At 51.0% G+C, this 22,437-nt stretch overlaps 1 protein-coding gene across 1 annotated transcript in view; it reads left to right on the top strand.

Annotated features, from left to right (window-relative positions):
* paf1 (PAF1 homolog, Paf1/RNA polymerase II complex component) overlaps positions 1-22,437 on the top strand; it is a 42,738-nt gene that overhangs the window by 4,770 nt on the left and 15,531 nt on the right. Inside the window, exons 2-8 of the mRNA XM_085973417.1 lie at positions 6,167-6,196; positions 10,218-10,310; positions 13,555-13,676; positions 14,527-14,593; positions 18,358-18,459; positions 20,649-20,754; positions 21,667-21,735. Of these exons, the coding sequence (XP_085829543.1) occupies positions 6,167-6,196; positions 10,218-10,310; positions 13,555-13,676; positions 14,527-14,593; positions 18,358-18,459; positions 20,649-20,754; positions 21,667-21,735 (589 nt within the window). The remainder of the gene's footprint in view (positions 1-6,166; positions 6,197-10,217; positions 10,311-13,554; positions 13,677-14,526; positions 14,594-18,357; positions 18,460-20,648; positions 20,755-21,666; positions 21,736-22,437) is intronic.

The following is a 22,437-nucleotide window of genomic DNA, read 5'->3' on the forward strand; positions in this document are numbered from 1 at the left end:
TCAGTGTGGGGAAGGGTGAGGTCATTCACTTGTCTGGGGTGGAAATTATGCTACAGTTTATATAAAGCTCTGGACACTGTTCAGTTCTGGGCCCCACACCTCAGGAGGGATAGATTGGCCTTGGAGGGGGTGCAGCGCAGATTCACCAGAATGATCCCGGGGCTAAAGGGATAGGTTGTATAGACTAGGCTTGTCTTCCCTTGAGTGTAAAAGATTAGGGGGTGATCTAATCGAGGTGTTTAAGATGATAAAGGGATTTGATAGGGGAGAGAGAAACTATTTCCTCTGGTGGGGGGAGTCCAGAACAAGGGGGCAGAAACCTTAAAATTAGAGCTAGGCCGTTGAGGGCTGATGTCAGGAAGCACTTCTTCACACAAAGGGGAGTGGAAATCTGCAACTCTTTTTCCCCCCCCCCCCCCCCCCCCCCCCCCAAAAACCTATTGACACTGGGGATCAATAGAACATTTGAAAACTGAGATTGATAGATTTTTGTTAGGCCAGGCATTAAGGGTTACAGAATCAAGGTGGGTAGATGGAGTTACGGTATGATCTAATTGAATGGCAGAACAGGCTCAAGGAGCTGAATGGCCGACTCCTGTTCCTATGTTCTCTGTCAAACCCGCTCATCATTTTGAACGTCTCTCTTCAATCTCCCCTTAATCTTCTCTGCTCTAAGGAGAACAATCCCAGCTTCTCCAGTCTCTCCACATAACTGAAGTCCCTCATCCCTGGAACCATCCCTGGTAAATCTCCTCCTCACCCTCTCCAAGATCTTGACATCCTTGCTAAAGTGTGGTGCCCAGAATTGGACACAATACTCCAGCTGAGGCCTAACCAGTGTTTTATAAAGGTTCAGCGTCACTTCCTTGCTTTTCCTATTCCTCTGTTCATAAAGCCACCTCATCAACTTGTCCTGCCACCATCAACAATTGCTTGTAAACTCCAGCTCTCTCTGTCGCTGGACCCCTTTAAAATTGTACCATTTAGTTTATATTGCTTCTCTTTATTCTTTCTTCCAAAGTGCATCATCTCACACTTCTCTGCATTAAATTTCATCTGCCATGTGTCTTCCCAATTCACCAATCCGTCTAAGTCCTCCTGAAGTCTGCTCCTATTCTTCTCGCTGCGTTTTGTGTCATCTGCAAGCTTTGAAATGATGGCGCTGCATACCCAAGTCGCAGTTAGTTTGGTCCTGGATAATTCTCTCTGAAAGTTTCCCACCACTGTCGTCCGGCTGACTTGCTGGGTTTATCCCTCCCCTTTTTTTTGAACAGGTGTGTAAAATTTTGCAACCCCCCAGTCCTCTGGCACCAGCCCCATATCCGAGGAGGATTGTGACCAGAGCCTCTGCAATTTCCACCCTTCCCTCCGTGCCCTAGGATGTTGACCACTGCCAATCTTTTAATTGCTTCCTCTTTATCTATTTTTATCCTCTCCAATATCACTCCTACCTCCTCATTTACTGTGACATTGGCAGCACCCTCTTTAGTGAAGACACATGCAAAGTCCTCAGTTACCTCGGCCATGCCCTCTGCCTCCACAAGATCTCCTTTTTGGTCCCTCGTCAGCCCCACCCTTCCTTTGACCATCCTTTCACTATTTATATGTTTATAAAAGAATTTATTCTTCCCCTTTATGTTAGCCGCTAATCTTTTTGTCATATAATCTCTTTGCCCCTCTTACTTCCTTTTTCAGTTTTCTGTACTTTCTGTATTCAGCTTGGTTCTCTGCTGTATTATGAATCTGACAGTTATGGCTTCTGTTTTGTTTTGGGGGCAAAGTACTGACTTGGATTGAGAACTGGTTGGCGGACAGAAAGCAAAGAGTTGGAATAAACGGCTCTTTTTCCGAGTGGCAGGCAGTGACTAGTGGGGTACCGCAGGGATCGGTGCTAGGACCCCAGCTATTCACAATATATATTAATGATCTAGACGAGGGAACTAGATGTAATATCTCCAAGTTTGCAGACGACACAAAGCTGGGTGGGCGTGTGTGCTGTGAGGAGGATGCAGAGAAACTCCAGTATGATTTGGACAGGTTGGGTGATTGGGCAGATGCAGCATAATGTGGATAAATGCGAGGTTATCCACTTTGGTGGCAAAAACAGGAAGGCAGATTATTATCTGAACGGCAATAGATTGGGAGAAGGGGAAGTGCAAAGAGACTTGGGTGTCCTTGTGCACCAGTCGCTGAAGGTAAGCATGCAGGTGCAGCAGGCGGTTAAGAAGGCAAATGGTATGTTGGCCTTCGTAGCGAGAGGGTTCGAGTACAGGAACAAGGATGTCTTGCTGCAGTTGTACAGGGCCTTGGTGAGACCACACCTTGAGTATTGTGTGCAGTTTTGGTCGCCCTATTTGAGGAAGGATGCTCTTGCCATGGAGGGAGTGCAGCGAAGATTCACCAGGCTGATACCTGGGATGGCAGGAATGACGTATGAGGAGCGATTGGGTCGATTGGGCTTATACTCGCTGGAGTTTAGAAGAATGAGAGGGGATCTCATTGAAACTTATAAAATTCTGACAGGACTAGACCGACTAGATGCAGGAAGGATGTTCCCGATGGCGGGGGAGTCCAGAACCAGGGGTCACAGTCTAAGGATAAGGGGTAGGCCATTTAGGACAGAGATGAGGAGGAATTTCTTCACCCAGAGAGTGGTGAACCTGTGGAATTCTCTACCACAGAAGGCAGTTGAGGCCAATTCATTAAATATATTCAAGAAGGAGTTAGATATATTTCTTAAGGCTAAAGGGATCAAGGGATATGGGGAGAAGGCAGGGACAGGGTACTGAGTTTGGATGATCAGCCATGATCTCATTGAATGGCGGAGCGGGCTCGAGGGGCCGAATGGCCTACTCCTGCTCCTATCTTCTACGCTGATCTATATCTTTAGTCATCCAGGACCTCGAGCTTTGGATACCCTTCCTTTCCCCCTCATAGATCGGGTACAGACTAGACACATTCCCATCTTCTCTTTGAAGGCCTCCCATTGCTCATTTACGTTTTACCTGCCACACACATTCCAATCTACCTAGGCCAGATCCATTCTCCACTCACTGAAATTTGCCCTCCTCCAGTTGAGTATATTTATGTTTGATTTTTCCTCCTTTTTTCCATAACTACTCTAAACCGGATGATATTATGGGCACTGTTCCCAGACCACACCTGGAGTACTGTGGGCAGTTTTGGTCTCCTTACCTAAGAAAGGATATACTTGCCATAGAGGGAGTGCAGCGAAGGTTCACCAGACTGATTCCTGGGATGGCAGGACTGTCGTATGAGGAGAGATTGGGTTGACTAGGCCTGTATTCACTAGAGTTTAGAAGAATGAGAGGGGATCTCATTGAAACGTATAACATTCTGACAGGGCTGGACAGACTGGATGCAGGGAGGATGTTTCCCCTGGCTGGGGGGTCTAGAACGAGGGGTCACAGTCTCAGGATACGGGGTAGGACATTTAGGACTGAGATGAGAAATTTCTTCACTCAGAGGGTGGTGAACCTGTGGAATTCTCTACCACAGGAGGCTGTGGAGGCCAAGTCACTGAATATATTTAAGAAGGAGATAGATAGATTTCTAGACACAAAAGGCATCAAGGGGTATGGGGAGAGAGCGGGAACATGGTACAGGAAACTTTGTGATATCCGGCACCGACGGGACCGAGCTGTTGCCGATCTATCAAAACTGCCGGACATACAAAGTTAATGTTGAAGCATACGGAGGTTTTCATCTCCGTATCTGACAACAAACACTGTTGCTTAGCAACAGCTTCTAAAGAGTCGGCTGCAGCTGCAAGCGTCTCTAGCTGAAGCTGTTGCTATAGCTACAGACCTTGCAGTGCCTGACTGGGGGGAAAAAAAAGAACGAGAACTTAAAAAAAAAACTTATAGAAAACGGCTCCTGATTTTTGCCGTTAGATCGATTATTCCGGACATACAACCTCCGGATAAACCAAAGTTTCCTGTATTGAGATAGAGGATCAGCCAGGATCATATTGAATGGCGGAGCAGGCTCGAAGGGCCGAATGGCCGACTGGCCGACTCCTGCTCCTATTCTATGTTTCTGAATGCTCTCCCTCTGAAGCACGCTCCACTTGCCCCACTTCATTTTCCAGAACCAGATTCAGCACTGCTTCCTTCCTCTTTGGGCTGGAAACACACTGATCAAGAAGGTTCTCCTGTGCATGTTTCCTCCTGTCCTTTGCCCTTTACACTGTTATTTTCGCAGTCTGCATTAGTATAATTGAAGTTCCCAAGTATCACCAGTCCATTGTTTTTTACATCTTTCTGAAATTTGCCTGCAGATTTGCTCCTCTATCGCTTTATTTTGTGGTCTATAGTTTACACCCAGCAGTGTAACAGCTCCTAATCTGCTCCTTAACTGGAGCCAAGTAGATTCTGTCTTTGAATTCTCAAGCACATCATCCCTTACCAGGGCTGAACAGTCCCCTTGTTTGAGCCAGGTCTCTGTTATTGCTACTGTATCATAACCCCATGTGGCAACTTGTGCCTGCAGCTCACCCACCTATTTATCACGCTCTGTGCATTTATGCACATGCACGCCAACCCTGCCTTAGGCTGATTTGCATTCCTCTCCTGTCTGAGCCCTCCCCTTTCTGGACTGCTCTTAATTCTAATGTTGTTTGTCTCTCCCAGTCCTCTCCTCTCTGATGCTTCATCCTGGTTCTTCTCCCCCTGCCAAATCTCCAAGAACAATTTACTACCTGCAGGAATGAGACTCTCTGGTTTCTGGGACGGAGAGCTTGAGTGGCATTGCAGAAAGATAAACCTCCTCATTGAAAGGGTTCTTATGCTGTTAAGCACCTGCCTTATCTTCCCGCAAAGATGTGGCAATTTCTTGCAGGTTGAGAGTGAGCTGCTGTTTTCGTGAGGCTAACGGCGGAGCAGAGCAGCGCAACTCGCCCAGCAACTTGTGGCGATTCACAACTCGTGCGTATTTCTTCCTCGCCCACAAGTTGCTGGGCTATTTACACATTATTAACAATGTGCGCATTAAACTCACTGTTAATTTGCCAGCAAATTCTGTCCCTTTGTGTTTAATTATTAGCTTTCAGTTACAGCTTTCATTGTAAATTCCTAGCCTCCGTGAAGTTGGGGTCATCCAAAACTCGGCTGCCCGTGTCCTAACTCGTACCAAGACCCGTTCACCCATCACCCCCTGTGCTCGCTGACCTACATTGGCTCCCGGTTAAGCAACGCCTCGATTTCAAAATTCTCATCCTTGTTTTCAAACCCCCTCCCTATCTCCCTAATCTCCTCCAGCCAAACAACCCTCAGATCTCTGCACTCTAATTCTGGCCTCTTGAGCATCCCCGATTTTGATCGCTCCACCATTCAGCTGCCAGCGCCCCAAGCTCTGGAATTCCCTCCCTAAACCTCTCCGCCTCTCTACCTCTCAGTCCTCCTTTAAGACGCTCCTTAATACCGAACTCTTTGACCCTCATCTGCCCTAATATCTGGGGGTGGGCGGAGGCGGGTTGGGGGGGGATGGGCGGAGGCGGGTGGGCGGAGGCGGGCTGGGGGGACGGGCGGGGGCGGGCGGGGGGGACGGGTGGGGGCGGGCGGGGGGGACGGGCGGAGGCGGGTTGGGGGGGGCGGGTTGGGGGGGCGGGCGGAGGCGGGTTGGGGGGGATGGGCAGATGCTACCTTTTGCTGAAGGTGCAAGTGCAGTTGGATTTATAATTTACCTATTAATGAAGGTTGCAGAATATACATTTTAATACATGTGGGTGGTACATTTTGCCCGGTAGTTGGCCAAAAACTGCACGTGGCAAAAAGCCAGAAAAAGACCACCTTTAGCTTTATAAATAGGGGCATAAAGTTCAATATTGAAGAAATACTGTTGTAGGAAATAGCTGGCACAGGCACGATGGGCGGACTGGTACTCTGCACTGCAGACCTCTGTGACGTGGGTAGGGAGCCTCTGTTGTGCTCCCTGACGTAGCCGTATGTGGAAAATACCTTGATCTGTGGTGAGCTCAAAGTGCACACCACATCTGAGCGAGTGATGAACTGTGAATGAGATCAAACGATTGCGCTCTGCGGAAGGCTTGTAACTGTTTGCAGGGTCAGAACTGCACACTGACTTGGCAAACTGAAGGTTTGCTCGATACTTGAACAGGAATCTCATTGTTGTTGTGTTGTTTCAGGTCCAGTGCACATCGAGCAGCACCCGAGAGGTAAGTGACACCGTGCAGGCTCTGAGCGTTCCACTTATCGAGCACAGCTTCAAACCGCACTTCCTGACCTCATCAAATTTCCAGACTCTATCTCTATTACTTGCACACCTCTTCTAACGATCAGGAAAGGCTGAACAGGCTGAGGCGCGTTTCTCTAGAAAAGAGAAGGCTGAGAGGGTGGCCTCATAGAGGACTTTCAGATTATGAAAGGGTTGACGTAGCGAAGATGTTTCCACTCGTGGGGGAGACCAGAACTAGTGGGCCGTCACTATAAGATAGTCACGGATAAATCCAATAGGGAATTCAGGAGAAACTTCTTTACCCAGAGAGTGGTGGGAATGTGGAACTCACTACCACAGGGAGTGATTGAGGCGAAGAGCATAGATGCCATTAAGGGAAAGCTGGATAAGCACATGAGGGAGAAAGGAATAGGAAGATATGAAGAGAGCTGGGAGGAGTCTCGTGTGGAGCATAAACACCAGGACAGACCTGTTGGGCCAAATGGCCTGTCTGTGCTGTACATTCTAATTCATTCTACAGAAAACTTTTTTTTATACGGGACCGACGTGGTGCTGGTTCACCAAAAATTCCGGATAACCGAAAGCTATAGTAAAAGATACGGAGAGCTGAGAGCTCCGTATAAAGCAACAAACCCTGTTGCTTAGCAACAGGTTCAGAACAATGGCCACAAGTTTCAAGCGTCTCTGTAGCTTAGCAACAGCTGCAGCCACACCCTTGCAGAGCAACAGATCGAGGAAGGCAAGTAATAAAACTTACCTGAACCTACTCCTGAATTTTGTCGGTTAACCAAGATTTCCGGTTATTTAGGTGCCGGTAAATGGAAAGTTTCCTGTATGTCATTCTTTCTGTTGCTGTGCGCTAATGTGCTTTCCTTTGGGTAGTTGACGGTGTCTTTCAGCAGTTACAACAGAGGGTCCCCGGGTGTATGTCCATATTTACAGGGGTCTGCCTCACACAAACATGCTCCAACCAGCCTATGTGAAGATTTTTCTCCTGACCCTTCTCTCTCTGATCGCTGGCCAGTGGTCGTGTTGCCGCTGTGGCTTTCCTGAATCTCGGAGATGAAAGTCTGGCGCACCTTGTGTGTGGCAATGTCGGTGTCCCCATCTCAGATCACTGACTGGGGTGCAGCTCCTATACGCCTTCGCCTTTCTCCGCCTGTCACATGGCTCTGTAACTGTCTGTGTTTGCAGGTCTTGTGTGGAACCACACACTGCCATGCCTCTTACAGTCTCTGATTGGGTTCTGGAGAGGGGGGTGTTGGGAGACAACAGGGTGCAGTGTTTTAGTCCAGCTTTCCCTTTGGTGCTGCCTGTGCTGTTGCCACCTGTTTAAAGCCCAGTCTCCCACCTCGACCAGTTATTGTTCACGGTCTCCGTCTGCAGGTTGTTTGAACCAGCCGAAGCGTTTTTAAGTTCCACGCTCGGTTTGAGGTACCCGTCTCACGGTTGCTGTGCTGTGAGGTTTATTGCTAGTTTCCTGGTCCACAATGAGCCGACGCAGCGAGCTGCTCAACGAAGGAGGGCATCGCTGCCGAGCCTCACCCTGTCTTCACCCCACGTCAACACTCATTTCCCAGCAGGAGTCACTGGATGGACCAGGAGCAGGACACGTAACCAATTTCCCCCCACCTTGCCTTCACATAAGCTCTGAGGCCAATTGTAGAACCCAGCCGCTGCCCAGCTGGGAGGAGCTGACCTCACGGTCTAAGCCCGGGGAACGTCTGGTCCGGAAGCTCAATTTCAGCTAAAGGGCGGTCGGTCAGTAATATTCCCAGTCTGTGAACAGTCAGTAATATTCCCAGTCTGTGAACAGTCAGTAATATTCCCAGTCTGTGGGCGGGCGGTCAGTAATATTCCCAGTCTGTGGGCGGGGGGTCAGTAATATTCCCAGTCTGTGGGGCGGTCAGTAATATTCCCAGTCTGGCGGGGGGCCAGTAATATTCCCAGTCTGTGGGGGGTCAGTAATATTCCCAGTCTGTGGGGGGGGTCAGTAATATTCCCAGTCTGTGGGGGGTCAGTAATATTCCCAGTCTGTGGGCGGGGGGTCAGTAATATTCCCAGTCTGTGGGGCGGTCAGTAATATTCCCAGTCTGTGGGGGTTAGTAATATTCCCAGTCTGGGGGGGTTAGTAATATTCCCAGTCTCTGGGGGGTCAGTAATATTCCCAGTCTCTGGGGGGTCAGTAATATTCCCAGTCTGTGGGGGGGTCAGTAATATTCCCAGTCTGTGGGACGGTCAGTAATATTCCCAGTCTGGGGGGGTCAGTAATATTGCCAGTCTGTGGGGGGGTCAGTAATATTCCCAGTCTGTGGGGGGTCAGTAATATTCCCAGTCTGTGGGGGGTCAGTAATATTCCCAGTCTGGGGGGGTTAGTAATATTCCCAGTCTCTGGGGTTCAGTAATATTCCCAGTCTCTGGGGGGTCAGTAATATTCCCAGTCTGTGGGGGGTCAGTAATATTCCCAGTCTGTGGGGGGTCAGTAATATTCCCAGTCTGTGGGCGGGGGGTCAGTAATATTCCCAGTCTGTGGGGCGGTCAGTAATATTCCCAGTCTGGGGGGGTTAGTAATATTCCCAGTCTCTTGGGGGGTCAGTAATATTCCCAGTCTGTGGGGGGTCAGTAATATTCCCAGTCTGTGGGGGGTCAGTAATATTCCCAGTCTGTGGGGCGGTCAGTAATATTCCCAGTCTGGGGGGGTCAGTAATATTCCCAGTCTGTGGGGGGTCAGTAATATTCCCAGTCTGTGGGGGGTCAGTAATATTCCCAGTCTGTGGGGGGTCAGTAATATTCCCAGTCTGTGGGGGGTCAGTAATATTCCCAGTCTGTGGGGGGTCAGTAATATTCCCAGTCTGTGGGCGGTCAGTAATATTCCCAGTCTGTGGGCGGGGGGTCAGTAATATTCCCAGTCTGTGGGGGGTCAGTAATATTCCCAGTCTGTGGGCGGGGGGTCAGTAATATTCCCAGTCTGTGGGGGGGGTCAGTAATATTCCCAGTCTGTGGGGGGGTGAGTAATATTCCCAGTCTGTGGGCGGGGGGTCAGTAATATTCCCAGTCTGTGGGACGGTCAGTAATATTCCCAGTCTGGGGGGGTCAGTAATATTGCCAGTCTGTGGGGGGGTCAGTAATATTCCCAGTCTGTGGGGGGTCAGTAATATTCCCAGTCTGTGGGGGGTCAGTAATATTCCCAGTCTGTGGGGGGGGTCAGTAATATTCCCAGTCTGTGGGGGGTCAGTAATATTCCCAGTCTGTGGGGGGGGGGGTTCAGTAATATTCCCAGTCTGTGGGGGGTCAGTAATATTCCCAGTCTGGGGGGGTCAGTAATATTCCCAGTCTGTGGGGGGGGGGGGGGGGTCAGTAATATTCCCAGTCTCTGGACGGTCAGTAATATTCCCAGTCTGTGCGGGGGAGGGGGGGGGGGGTCATTAATATTCCCAGTCGGTAGGGGGTCAGTAATATTCCCAGTCTGGGGGGTCAGTAATATTCCCAGTCTGTGGGGGGGGGGGGGTCAGTAATATTCCCAGTCTGTGGACAGTCAGTAATATTCCCAGTCTCTGGACGGTCAGTAATATTCCCAGTCTGTGCGGGGGAGGGGGTGGGTGGTCAGTAATATTCCCAGTCTGTGGGGGGTCAGTAATATTCCCAGTCGGTAGGGGGTCAGTAATATTCCCAGTCGGTGGGGGTCAGTAATATTCCCAGTCTGTGGGCGGATGGTCAGTAATATCCCCAGTCTGTGGGCGGGCGGTCAGTGATATTCCCAGGCTTTGATCCTGGGCAATCCCACTGGATCTCCCAGGCAATGGCCTGTGATCTTTTCGTGGCTCGGAATGTTTCAGTCGGACTGTGGCCGTGCAGTCTTGAGTCCATCACTAAAACTCCCCTGACTGCACTTCAAATCCTTGCGAACTTTGGGCTGTCCCAAGGGCCTGAGCCTGGGGTTCCAGTAACGAATGCTCTGTTTGTGTTGTGACTGAGTGTTTCTGTCTCTGTTCATTTACCAGGTCTGGAGTTGTGTGCAGGGTGAAGTATTGCAACTCTCTGCCAGACATTCCCTTTGACCCAAAGTTTGTGACGTATCCGTTTGATCCCAACAGGTACGGTAATGTGTTGGTCTGCAGGTTTAACCTTTCTCTTTGCCCTCTGACAATGCCTCCCTGCACAGCATTTACCGTGGTGGGGGTGGGGTAACGTGGGCCGGGATAGAGTCATAACGGCACAGAAGGCGGCCATTCGGCCCATCGAGTCCGTGCCGGCTCTCTGTAGAGCAATCCAGTCAGTCCCATTCCCCCGCTCTATCCCCGTAGCCCTGCAAGTTTATTTCCCTCAAGTGCCTATCCAGTCTCCCCTTTGAAAACATTGAGTGTCTCCGCTTCCACCACTTCCGTCGGCAGCGAGTTCCAGGTCCTCACCACTCACTGAGTAAAAAAGTTTTTCCTCACGTCCCCCCTGTATCTCTTGCCCAAAACCTTAAATCTGTGTCCCCTAGTCCTTGTACCATCAACTAGTGGGAACAGCCTTTCCCCGTCTAGCCTATCCAAACCCGTCCTAATCTTGTACACCTCCATCAAATCACCCCTCAACCTCCTTTGTTCTAATGAAAATAAATCCAGCTTCTCCAACCTGTCCTTGTAGCTAAGATCCCCCATCCCCGGAACCATTCTGGTAAATCTCCTCTGCACCCTCTCAAGGACCTTCACATCCTTCCTAAAGTGTGGTGACCAGAACTGGATGCAATACCCCAGTTGTGGCCTAACCAGTGCTTTATAAAGGTTCAGCATAACTTCTCTACTTTTGTACTCAATACCTCTATTTATGAAGCCCAAGATCCCATATGCTTTGCTAACCACTCTCTCAGTATGTCCCACCACCTTCAGGGACCTATGCACATTAACTCCCAGGTCCCTCTGTCTCTGCACTCTTTAAAACTGTGCCATTAAGTGTATATTGCCTCTCCCTGTTCCTTCTGCCAAAATGCATCGCCTCACACTTCTCTGTATTAAATTCCATCTGCCACTTGTCTGCCCATTCTGCTAGCCTTTCTATGTCCTGTTGTAGTCGATTGGTATCATCCTCACGGTTTGCCACCCCCCCCCCCCCCCCCCAAAGTTTGGTGTCATCAGCAAATTTAGAAATTCTACTTTGTATTCCAATATCCAGGTTATTTATATATATCAAAAAAAGCAGTGGCCCCAGCACTGACCCTTGGGGAACACCACTGTCTACCATCCTCCAGTCTGAAAAACAGCCATTTACCACAACTCGCTGTTTTCTGTCCTTAAGCCAATTCCTTATCCAAGCTGCCACTGACCCACCTATTCCATGAGCCTTAATTTTGTTAACTAGTCTTCTATGTGGTACTTTGTCAAACGCCTTCCTAAAATCCATGGGGTGGGGGAGCGAGGGCATGGGTCGGGGCCACGTCGGTGCGGGTGCTCTCCCAGTGTCCTGGTGATCATTGCTCCCTCAACCAGCGCAAACAGATGAATGGGTCGTTCACCTTATTGCAGGATCTTGCTGTGTGCAGAATGGCAGCCGTGTTTGTTGTCATTGATTGAGTGCAGTGCGTTTGGCTGTTTCTGAGCTTCTGATAATTCTGTGTAACTGTCAGACTGTTCCATTGAAGTGTATTGATTTAAATATTGCTTTTTTTTTCCAGTTGTGTTGGGGCAAGTGCACTAAATAGTTTGAGTGACGTGGACTTGGGGGTTCAGGGCGCAATCTTGACATTTGCAGATGACTCCAAACTTGGAAGTATAGTGAACAGTGAGGAGGAGAGTGATGGACTTCAAGAGGACATAGACAGGCTGGTGGAATGGGCGGACACACGGCAGATGAAATACAATTCAGAGAAGTGTGAGGTGATACATTTTGGTAGGAAGAATGAGGAGAGACAATACACACTAAATGGTACCATTTTAAAAGGGGTGCAAGAACAGAGAGGCCTGGGAGTGTTTGTGCACAAATCTTTGAAGGTGGCAGGACAGGTTAACAAAGCCGTTAATAAGACATACGGGATCCTGGGCTTTCTAAATAGAGGCCATGGGTACAAAAGCCAGGAAGTTAATGCTAAACCCGTATAAAACACTAGTTCGGCCCCAGCTGGAGTATTGTGTCCAATTCTGGGCACCGCACTTTAGGAGGGACATGAAGGCTTTGGAGAGGGTGCGGAGGAGATTTACTAGAATGGTTCCAGGGATGAGGGAATACAGTTTCATGGAGAGACTGGGGAAGAAGCTGGGGTTGTTCTCCTTGGAGCAGCGAAGGCTAAGAGGAGATTTGATCGAGGCGTTTAAAATCATGAACGATTTAGAAAGAGTGAATAAAGAGAAATTGGTTCCGATGGCTGAAGGGTTGAAACCAGAGGCCACAGATTTAAGGTGATTGGCAGAAGAACCTGGGGTGACGTTGCAGAAAAAGCATTTCTCTCACGAGTGGTTAGGATTTGGAATGCGCTGCCCGAGCGGGTGGTGGCTACAGATTCAACAGTCGCCTTCGATGAATACTTGAAGGAGAAAAAATTTCAGGGCTATGGGGAAAGAACGGGGGAGTGAGACTAACTGGACTGCTCTTCAATAGAGCCAGCACAGACTTGATGGGCCAAATGGCCTCCTTCTGTGTTGTACTATTCTATGATTCTATGACAACACTGAACATTTTATGATGGCAAAATACTGTGGATGCTGGAAATCCGAAATAACAACAGAAAATGCTGGAAAAACTCAGCAGGCCAGGCAACATCCGTGGAGAGAGAAATAGAGTCAACGTTTCAGGTCGAAACCCTTCGTCAGGACTGAAAAAGCGCAGGAAATGAAACCGATTAAAAGGCCAGTTTGGGGGCTGGGAAATGGGGATGAGAGAACAAAAGAGAAGTGAAGAGACATTAAGAGGTATTCAAAACCAGACGAGATGGTGGTCGGACTAGTGGAGACAAAAGACGGCTCTAGATTAGGTGTGAAATGCGCTGGCAGAGTGAGAGACAGCTGCCATGTGGGAGAGAGAAAAAAAGGGGGGGGGGGGGAGGGCCAAAACAAAGGTGTGGATAAAAAATATATAAAAATGTAATAGGGGCCGAGATTATAATCTGAAATTGTTGAACTCGATATTGAGTCCGGAAGCCTGTAAAGTGCCGAATCGGAAGATGAGGTGCTGTTCCTCGAGTTTACGTTGAGCTTCCGTGGAACAATGCAAGAGCCCGAGTACGGTGAGGTCCGAGTGGGAATGGGGCGGTGAATTAAAATGACAGGCGACCGGAAGCTCGGGGTCCCCCTTACGGACTGAACGGAGGTGGTCCGCAAAGTGCTCACCCAATCTGAACATTTTATCTTGTATATTTCGCAGGTTTGTACAGTATAAAGCTACCTCTCTTGAAAAACAGCACAAGCATGAGCTGTTAACGGAGCCAGATCTGGGAGTCGTGATTGATCTCATCAACCCCGATACATACCGGATTGATAACAGTGGTAAGGCCCAGGCCTGTCTGCAGCAACGCAATGTTCTGTACGTCTCCGCTCCCTGTAGATCTGCTGATGGGACTGTGCACCGGCTCGGTCCCTGTGCTTCGGCCCACGCCCCAGCACCAGCTGTTGAGCACTGTTCCAGCTTCTGGTCCTGCTGTACGGTTTGCACACTCAACAGCCCAGGAAACGACGTCGTAACCAGATTGCATCCCTTACTTAACCGGGAGCCAATCCAGATCAGCGAGCACAGGGGTGATGGATGAATGGTCCTTGGTGCGAGTTAGGACGCAGGTAGCAGAGGTTTGGATGATCTTAGGTTTACGGACAGGACAATTGGGGTTCGTGGCGCAGTGAAAGTTAACAGTCCCATCTTCACTTATTCTCTTAAGGTCGTGTTCCTTGGGGAATTTAATGTGTGTTTAAGCTAAATGCTCATAGAACTCCTTCGTATGAACCGCTTTAAATGTCAGCAAGAGCTGAGGGATCTGCAGAGATCTTGCTGTTAGCCACTTCGCTCATTTGAAGTAGGAAAGCAAATACATAAAAATGACCAGACCAAAGCCGAGCTGTTTTTGGACAGGCCTGGGCCATCCTCAGCCACCCAGCTGTGACATTCCACCTCTGGCACCATGTTGGAGTCTGGCGTTGCACAATGGTGAAATTCGTCGGCATTACTCATTCTGGATTGAATGAAGGCAACCAGTTGAGAGAGTCCCATCCTCGTTCCACCTACACACAGAGGGTTGGCAGATTTACATGTAACACTTCTTACCTTGTTATTGTGAGTGATCATGCCCCATGGCCTTTGTAGTGAGGGGTGCTGTCTTCTGATTGTGTCGCCTCCTCTTCGCAGTGATCCTCGACATTGCAGATGAGAAATTACTAGAGGAAGAAATTCAGGCACCGTCCAGTTCAAAAAGGTAAGTGACGGAGTGACCGGGGGGGGGGGTCACAGTGATGTCCGGGAGTGACTGGGGGTCACAGTGCTGTCTGGGAGTGACCGGGGGGGTCACAGTGCTGTCCAGGAGTGACCGGGGGGGTCACAATGCTGGCCGGGAGTGACCGGGGGGTCACAGTGCTGACCGGGAGTGACCGGGGGTCACAGTGGTGACCGGGGGTCACCGTGCTGGCCGGGAGTGACCGGGGGGTCACCGTGCTGGCTGGCAGTGACCGGGGGGGGTCACCGTGCAGGTCGGGAGTGACTGGGGGGTCACGGTGCTGACCGGGAGTGACCAGGGGTCACAGTGCTGGCCAGGAGTGACCGGGGGGTCACAGTGCTGTCCAGGAGTGACCGGGGGTCACAGTGCTGTCCGGGAGTGACCGGGGGGTCTCAGTGCTGTCCGGGGGGTCACAATGCTGTCCAGGAGTGACCGGGGGGGTCACAGTGCTGTCCGGGAGTGACCGGGGGGTCACAATGCTGTCCAGGAGTGACCGGGGGGGTCACAGTGCTGTCCGGGAGTGACCGGGGGGTCACAGTGCTGTCCGGGAGTGACCGGGGGGTCACAGTGCTGTCCGGGAGCAGTGCTGTCCGGGCGTGACCGGGGGTCACAGTGCTGTCCGGGAGTGACCGGGGGGTCACAGTGCTGTCCGGGACTGACCGGGGGGTCACAGTGCTGTCCGGGACTGACCGGGGGGTCACAGTGCTGTCCGGGACTGACCGGGGGGTCACAGTGCTGTCCGGGACTGACCGGGGGGTCGAGCAGTGCACACTTTTATTTACCTGTTTTCGTGATGAGTGGGACTTGAATGAATAGAAACACATCTCTCAGTTTTCTGAGGAACAGTGTGGGCTATCTGTGGCAATAGTGTAAATCATTTGGGAGTGTAACTAACAGCTCCCCCCGGTTGAACAACCACTTGGGAGCATCATTTTGTGGGTCAAAATAAATTCCCAGCTGACAAACCGGTCAACCCAAGCTACTGATGAGAATACTTTGCGCGGCCTTTGGAATTAAACCCTAGCAATACAAGTTAAACAAAATTCAATCGAGACAAACTGCATTTTTGCAATCCATGCACACAGCACTTGATGGAGCAGGAATGAGATTGTTGTGTGCGCTTAGTTGCTGTTTCTATTCATTCAAGTCACAAGGTTTTGATTGTGCCAAGCAATTTTAGAGCAGGGGAAGAGATCTGGCAACATGAGCCTTTGGTGGTGTGTATGGGGAGAGCCTAAGACGTAGGAGCAGGAGGAGGCCATTCGGCCCCTCGAGCCTGTTCTGCCTTTTAATGAGATCATGGCTGATCCGATTTTGGCCTCAACTCCACTTTCCTGCCTGTTCCCCATAACCCTCGACTCCCCTATTGCTCAAAAATCTGTCTATCTCCACCTTGAATATATTCAATGACCCAGCCTCCACAGCTCTCTGGGGTAAAGAATTCCAAAGATTCACGACCCTGTGAGAGAAGAAATTCCTCCTCATTTCCATCTTAAATGGGTGCCCCCTTATTCTGAAACTATGCCCCCCTAGTTCCAGATTTCCCCACGAGGGGAAACATCCTCTCAGCATCTACCCTGTCGAGCCCCCTCAGAATCTTATGTTTCAATAAGATCCCCTCTCATTCTTCTAAACTCCAATGAGTATAGGCCCAACCTGCTCAACCTTTCTTCATATGTCAACCCCTTCATCCCAGGAATCAACCTCGTGAACCTTCTCTGAACTGCCTCCAATGCAAGTATATCCCTCCTTAAATAAGGAGACCAAAACTGTACACAGTGCTCCAGGTGTGGTCTCACCAACGCCCTGTACAGTTGTAGCAAGACTTCCCTACTTTTATACTCCATCCCCCCTTTGCAATAAAGGCCAACATTCCATTTGCCTTCCTAATTACTTGCTGCACCTGCATGTTAACTTTTTGTGTTTCATGTACGAGGACACCCAAATCCCTCTGTATTGCTGCATTCTGTAGTCTTTCTCCGTTTAAATAATATTCTTTTCTATTCTTCCTACCAAAGTGGATAACTTCACATTTTCCCACATTATACTCCATCTGCCCACTGACTGAACCTGTTGATATCCCTTTGCAGACTCTTTGGGGTGGATTTTCCCGAATTTGTCGGGAAGACGGCGGGACTTCCCCATTTGGGTTTTTGACCCGCCTACATCGACGTCTGGCCAATCCGCGCGATTTTCCCTTGTTGAGCCCGCCCAGCGGGCTCAGCAGGCCAATTAAGGGCCGCCCGGCAACAGGTGACGTCACAGACTGCAATTTCCTCTGTCAAGAAGCTGTGAAACACTGACAGTCTGAGTTCTGACATGAGTCCTTCTGCACAGACTCAGTTAGAACTCTCACCGGCACTCAAAGCTGAAGGCTGTCACCTTTTGACAGATCGCAGCCGTTCAGCTTTAAGTGCCGGGTGAGTGATGGGCTCCCGACGGCTACAGGAAGAAAGGCTGTTAAGGTAAGTACAGGTAAGTAAAAGTTCTTTACACACTTTACGCACACCAAACACACTTACCTTTGCACTCATGCACCTATCACTCACCTGAGCGCTGACATCGCGACCCCTCCAACTTATTCAACCCGACGGCCCGCCTGCTCTAACCTGACGTGGTTTGGAGCCGTCGGGAAACCCACACGAAACCCCTCAAAATAGGGATTAGGCTAAAAACTGCCTGTTAACTACCTGTTAATAGGCAGTTAATTGGCACTAATCCCTTCCTGCCTGGTTTCGGCGGGTCCCAGTGCAGGGCGGGTACCCGCCGCCCCTGAAACTTACGTGGGGCGGGATGGTGTCGGGACCCCCAAATTTGGGATTTCCCCCCCCCCCCCCCCCCCACACGCCTGAAACCCCACCTGACGGCTCCAGGAAAATCCAGCCCTTTGTGTTCTCCTCACAACTTGCTTTCCCACCTATCTTTGTATCGTCCGCAAATTTGGTTACAATACACTCGGTCCCTTCATCCAAGTCATTAATATAGATTGAAAATAGTTGCGGCCCCAGCACTGATCCCTGTGGCACCTCACTAGTTACAGATTGCCAACCTGAAAATGACCCATTTATCCCGACTCTCTGTTTTCTGTTAGTTAGCCAATCCTCTCTCCAATCTAATGTATTGCCCCCAACACCATGAGCTCTTATCTTATGCAGTAACCTTTTATGTGGCATCTTGTCGAATGCCTTCTGGAAATCCAAATACACGACATCTACTAGTTCCTCTTTATCCACCCTGCTCGTTACCTCCTCAAAGAACTTGAATAGATTTGTCAAACACGATTTCCCTTTCATAAAACCATGCTGACTCTGCTTGATTGTATTATGATGAGGGGTTAAGACCTACTAGTTTTAGACTTTGCTCTGGCTGGAGCGTCTAGACTAGGGGACATAGTCTCATGGTATGGAGTCGGCCTTTTAAGTCTGAGATGGGGAGGAATTTCTTCACTCGGGGTTGTGTATCTTTGGAATTCTGTACCCCAGAGGGCTGTGGATGCTGAAACATTTGAGTATATTCAAGGCTGAGATAGATAGACTTTTGGACTGTAGGGGAATCGAGGGATATGGGGATCGGTCAGGAAGGTGGAGTTGAGATCGATGATCAGCCATGATCTTACTGAATGGCGGAACAGGCTCGAGGGGCCGAATGGCCGACTCCTGCTCCTAATTCTTATGTTCTTAAAGGTTGAGTACCAGTTATAACTGAGTGGTATTTTCTGTGTGGTGACTGAGTATGTTTTGGTGCAGGTCACAGCAGCATGCGAAGGTGGTGCCATGGATGAGAAAGACTGAATATATCTCCACAGAGTTCAATCGATACGGGATCTCCAATGAGAAACCTGAAGTCAAGTAAGTAAGACGTTGATGTGGGACTGCAGACGTTGATGTGGGACTGCAACTCTGGCGGATTGTTTGAGCGGGTCACTTAGCCTGTGTTTAAACCTTGCCATGTGAAACAAACCTATGTGGGGATCGCGGTGAGGTCTTTGGTCACTTGGAGCTGGCTGTGAGCCAAGAGTACTTTTAGTTAAAATGGCTTTTTGAAAAAAATTTAAATGAACGGAAGGTAAGCGTTAAATTTGTTCGGGGAAGATGGAATTGGGGGACTGGCGAGATAGAGATTGGTGGGCAGAAGTCCCTGGGAGAGACTGGATAGGGTTGGCTGCTCCTGGAGGTCCCTGGGACGCACTGGGTGTGATCAGCTGGTCCCGGAGGTTCTGGGACACACTGGGTGTGATCGGCTGGTCCCTGGGACGCACTGGGTGTGATCGGCTGGTCCCTGGGACACACTGGGTGTGATCGGCTGGTCCCGGAGGTCCCTGGGACACACTGGGTGTGACCAGCTGGTCCCGGAGGTCCATGGGACACACTGGGTGTGATCGGCTGGTCCCGGAGGTCCCTGGGACACACTGGGTGTGATCGGCTGGTCCCGGAGGTCCATGGGACACACTGGGTGTGATCGGCTGGTCCCGGAGGTCCCTGGGACACACTGGGTGTGATCGGCTGGTCCCGGAGGTCCCTGGGACGCACTGGGTGTGATCGGCTGGTCCCTGGGACGCACTGGGTGTGATCGGCTGGTCCCGGAGGTCCCTGGGACGCACTGGGTGTGATCGGCTGGTCCCGGAGGTCCCTGGGACGCATTGGGTGTGATCGGCTGGTCCCGGAGGTCCATGGGACACACTGGGTGTGACCGGCTGGTCCCTGGGACACACTGGGTGTGATCGGCTAGTCCCGGAGGTCCCTGGGACACATTGGGTGTGATCGGCTGGTCCCTGGGACGCACTGGGTGTGATCGGCTGGTCCCTGGGACACACTGGGTGTGATCGGCTGGTCCCGGAGGTCCCTGGGACGCACTGGGTGTGATCGGCTGGTCCCGGAGGTCCCTGGGACGCACTGGGTGTGACCGGCTGGTCCCGGAGGTCCCTGGGACACATTGGGTGTGATCAGCTGGTCCCGGAGGTCCCTGGGACGCACTGGGTGTGACCGGCTGGTCCCGGAGGTCCCTGGGACACATTGGGTGTGATCGGCTGGTCCCGGAGGTCCCTGGGACACACTGGGTGTGATCGGCTGGTCCCTGGGACACACTGGGTGTGATCGGCTGGTCCCTGGGACGCACTGGGTGTGATCGGCTGGTCCCTGGGACACACTGGGTGTGATCGGCTGGTCCCGGAGGTCCCTGGGACACACTGGGTGTGACCTGCTGGTCCCGGAGGTCCATGGGACACACTGGGTGTGATCGGCTGGTCCCGAAGGTCCCTGGGACACACTGGGTGTGATCGGCTGGTCCCGGAGGTCCCTGGGACGCACTGGGTGTGATCGGCTGGTCCCGGAGGTCCCTGGGACGCACTGGGTGTGATCGGCTGGTCCCGGAGGTCCCTGGGACGCACTGGGTGTGATCGGCTGGTCCCGGAGGTCCCTGGGACGCACTGGGTGTGATCGGCTGGTCCCGGAGGTCCATGGGACGCACTGGGTGTGATCGGCTAGTCCCGGAGGTCCCTGGGACACACTGGGTGTGATCGGCTGGTCCCTGGGACGCACTGGGTGTGATCGGCTGGTCCCGGAGGTCCCTGGGACACACTGGGTGTGATCGGCTGGTCTCGGGTGGTGGCCCAGCCCCAGGTTGCTGCTTAATCCTCTTCCCAGTTCTCCAATGACTGCTAGCTTCTTTCTCCAGCAGGAAGTGGGGCAGCTCCCTGCTGAAGTTGTATCGTTCCCAAACCCAGGTTTGGGTGTTTGGGGATTGGTGGCCCTGTGTCGGGCTCTGGGCAGAGGATATTGGGGACTTGGTACAGTCCTGCCAAACTAGCATTTAGAGTGATCAGGCCAAGGTAGTATCCCCCAGTGTGCTGCAGATTATTATAATCTCACCTGAACTTTTAGTTAAGATTTGTGTGAACAGCTACGGAGTTCTCACAGGCTGCGTATTATTAGTGGGAATTTAACAGGAGCTGTAGTTGCTGTTCTGGTGTTTTCTGTTTTGTGCTGTAACTTGCACCAGTTCTGTTACTGTTTCATCTTCTTTCCTCCCCCAAAACCAGGATTGGTGTATCTGTCAAACAACAGTTCACAGAGGAGGAGATTTACAAGGACCGAGACAGCCAGATCGCAGCGATTGAAAAGACCTTTGTGGACGCGAATAAAGAGGTAGAAAAAATATTCAAACAGACCACACCAGCCCCCCATCCTGAGAGTACGAGAGTCCCAACGCCCCCCCATCCTGAGAGAGTACGAGATTCCCAACGTCTCCCCTCCCGAGAGTACGAGAGTCCCAACGCCCCCCCATCCTGAGAGAGTACGAGATTCCCAACGTCTCCCCTCCCGAGAGTACGAGATTCCCAACGCCTCCCATCCCGAGAGTACGAGATTCCCAACGCCTCCCATCCCGAGAGAGTACGAGATTCCCAACGCCCCCCATCTTGAGAGAGTACGAGATTCCCAACGCCCCCATCCTGAGAGTACGAGAGTCCCAACGCCCCCCATCCTGAGGGAGTACGGGATTCCCACCGCCCCCCCCATCCTGAGAGTACGAGACTCCCAACGCCCCCCATCCTGAGAGTACGAGACTCCCAACGCCCCCCATCCTGAGAGTACGAGTGTCCCAACGCCCCCCAAACTATAACCTATTCCCCAGGGACTACCCCGAGAGAGAGCGCCCAAACTATAACCTATTCCCCAGGGACTACCCCGAGAGAGAGAGCGCCCAAACTATAACCTATTCCCGAGACTGTACTCCCGAGGGAATAAACCAGTCTATAACCTATTCCCGAGGGACTGTACCAAACTGCTCCTGAGGGTGTGAGACAGACTAACCTCCTTGGACATTATTATACCCCCACCCCTGTAGGGAAGGTGCTGTCTAACCAGATCATGGGGCCCCAGTCCAGCAGCAGCTGAATGCAGAAACTTCAGGTTAATGGTTTGGCTCTGAGCCTTCCTCTCCTTGGTTCAGGTGCAAACATACTGACCGAGGGCGAAGCTGATGCTTCTGTCAGCAGGCCGGGTGTGTAACCTGTGAGGAGGCTGTTGTTTACTCTTGTGTCTCTCCACATCCCCTAGGTCACTCAACATTACAGCAAGCCTCGGGTTATCCCTGTGGAGGTCATGCCTGTGTTCCCTGATTTTAAGGTAAGGGCGATGGATGTGTGTTACCTATTGGATGTTGCACGGCGCATTGTCTCCCAATGAAATGTTGCATTTTGTGACCTTGTCCATTCGGCTGTGGCAGAGGCTTCTGGGTGTCGGCTGGAATGGTGGGGAGGTACGGGGATTACTGGTGAATCTTGGAGGCTGCTAGTGTGTGTCTGTCGTCAACAGATTTTGAGATTGTGCTCCTTGTACCCAAGTCCAAGACAGCGATATACACAGAGAGCAGAAGTGGACACCTGGGGTATGCCACTTACCAGCAATACCCATTCACCATAACTCTTTCCTCTTCAACCAGTTTTCTATCCCTGCAGCAATATTTCCTCTTGTTCCAGACGCCTGAATTTTTCTGACAAACCTCTTGAGAAAATCTTCCTGATCACCACCTGAAAATCTAAATACACGACCTCTTTTAAAGGGAAGTTGGATAAGTATTTGAAACAGAGGATAACCCAAGGCTATGGGGAGAGAGCGGGGCAGTGGGATTAGTTTGGGGATTGATACAGGGCTATGGAGAGAGAGCGGGGCAGTGGGATTAGTTTGGGATTGATACAGGGCTATGGGGAGTGAGTGGGGCAGTGGGATTAGTTTGGGATTGATACAGGGCTATGGGGAGAGAGCGGGGCAGTGGGATTAGTTTGGGATTGATACAGGGCTATTGGGAGAGAGCGGGGCAGTGGGATT

Source organism: Somniosus microcephalus, chromosome 34 (genome assembly GCF_052327205.1).
Source record: "Somniosus microcephalus isolate GS21.2 chromosome 34, FLI_Smic_1.0, whole genome shotgun sequence".
Lineage (NCBI taxonomy): Eukaryota > Metazoa > Chordata > Chondrichthyes > Squaliformes > Somniosidae > Somniosus > Somniosus microcephalus.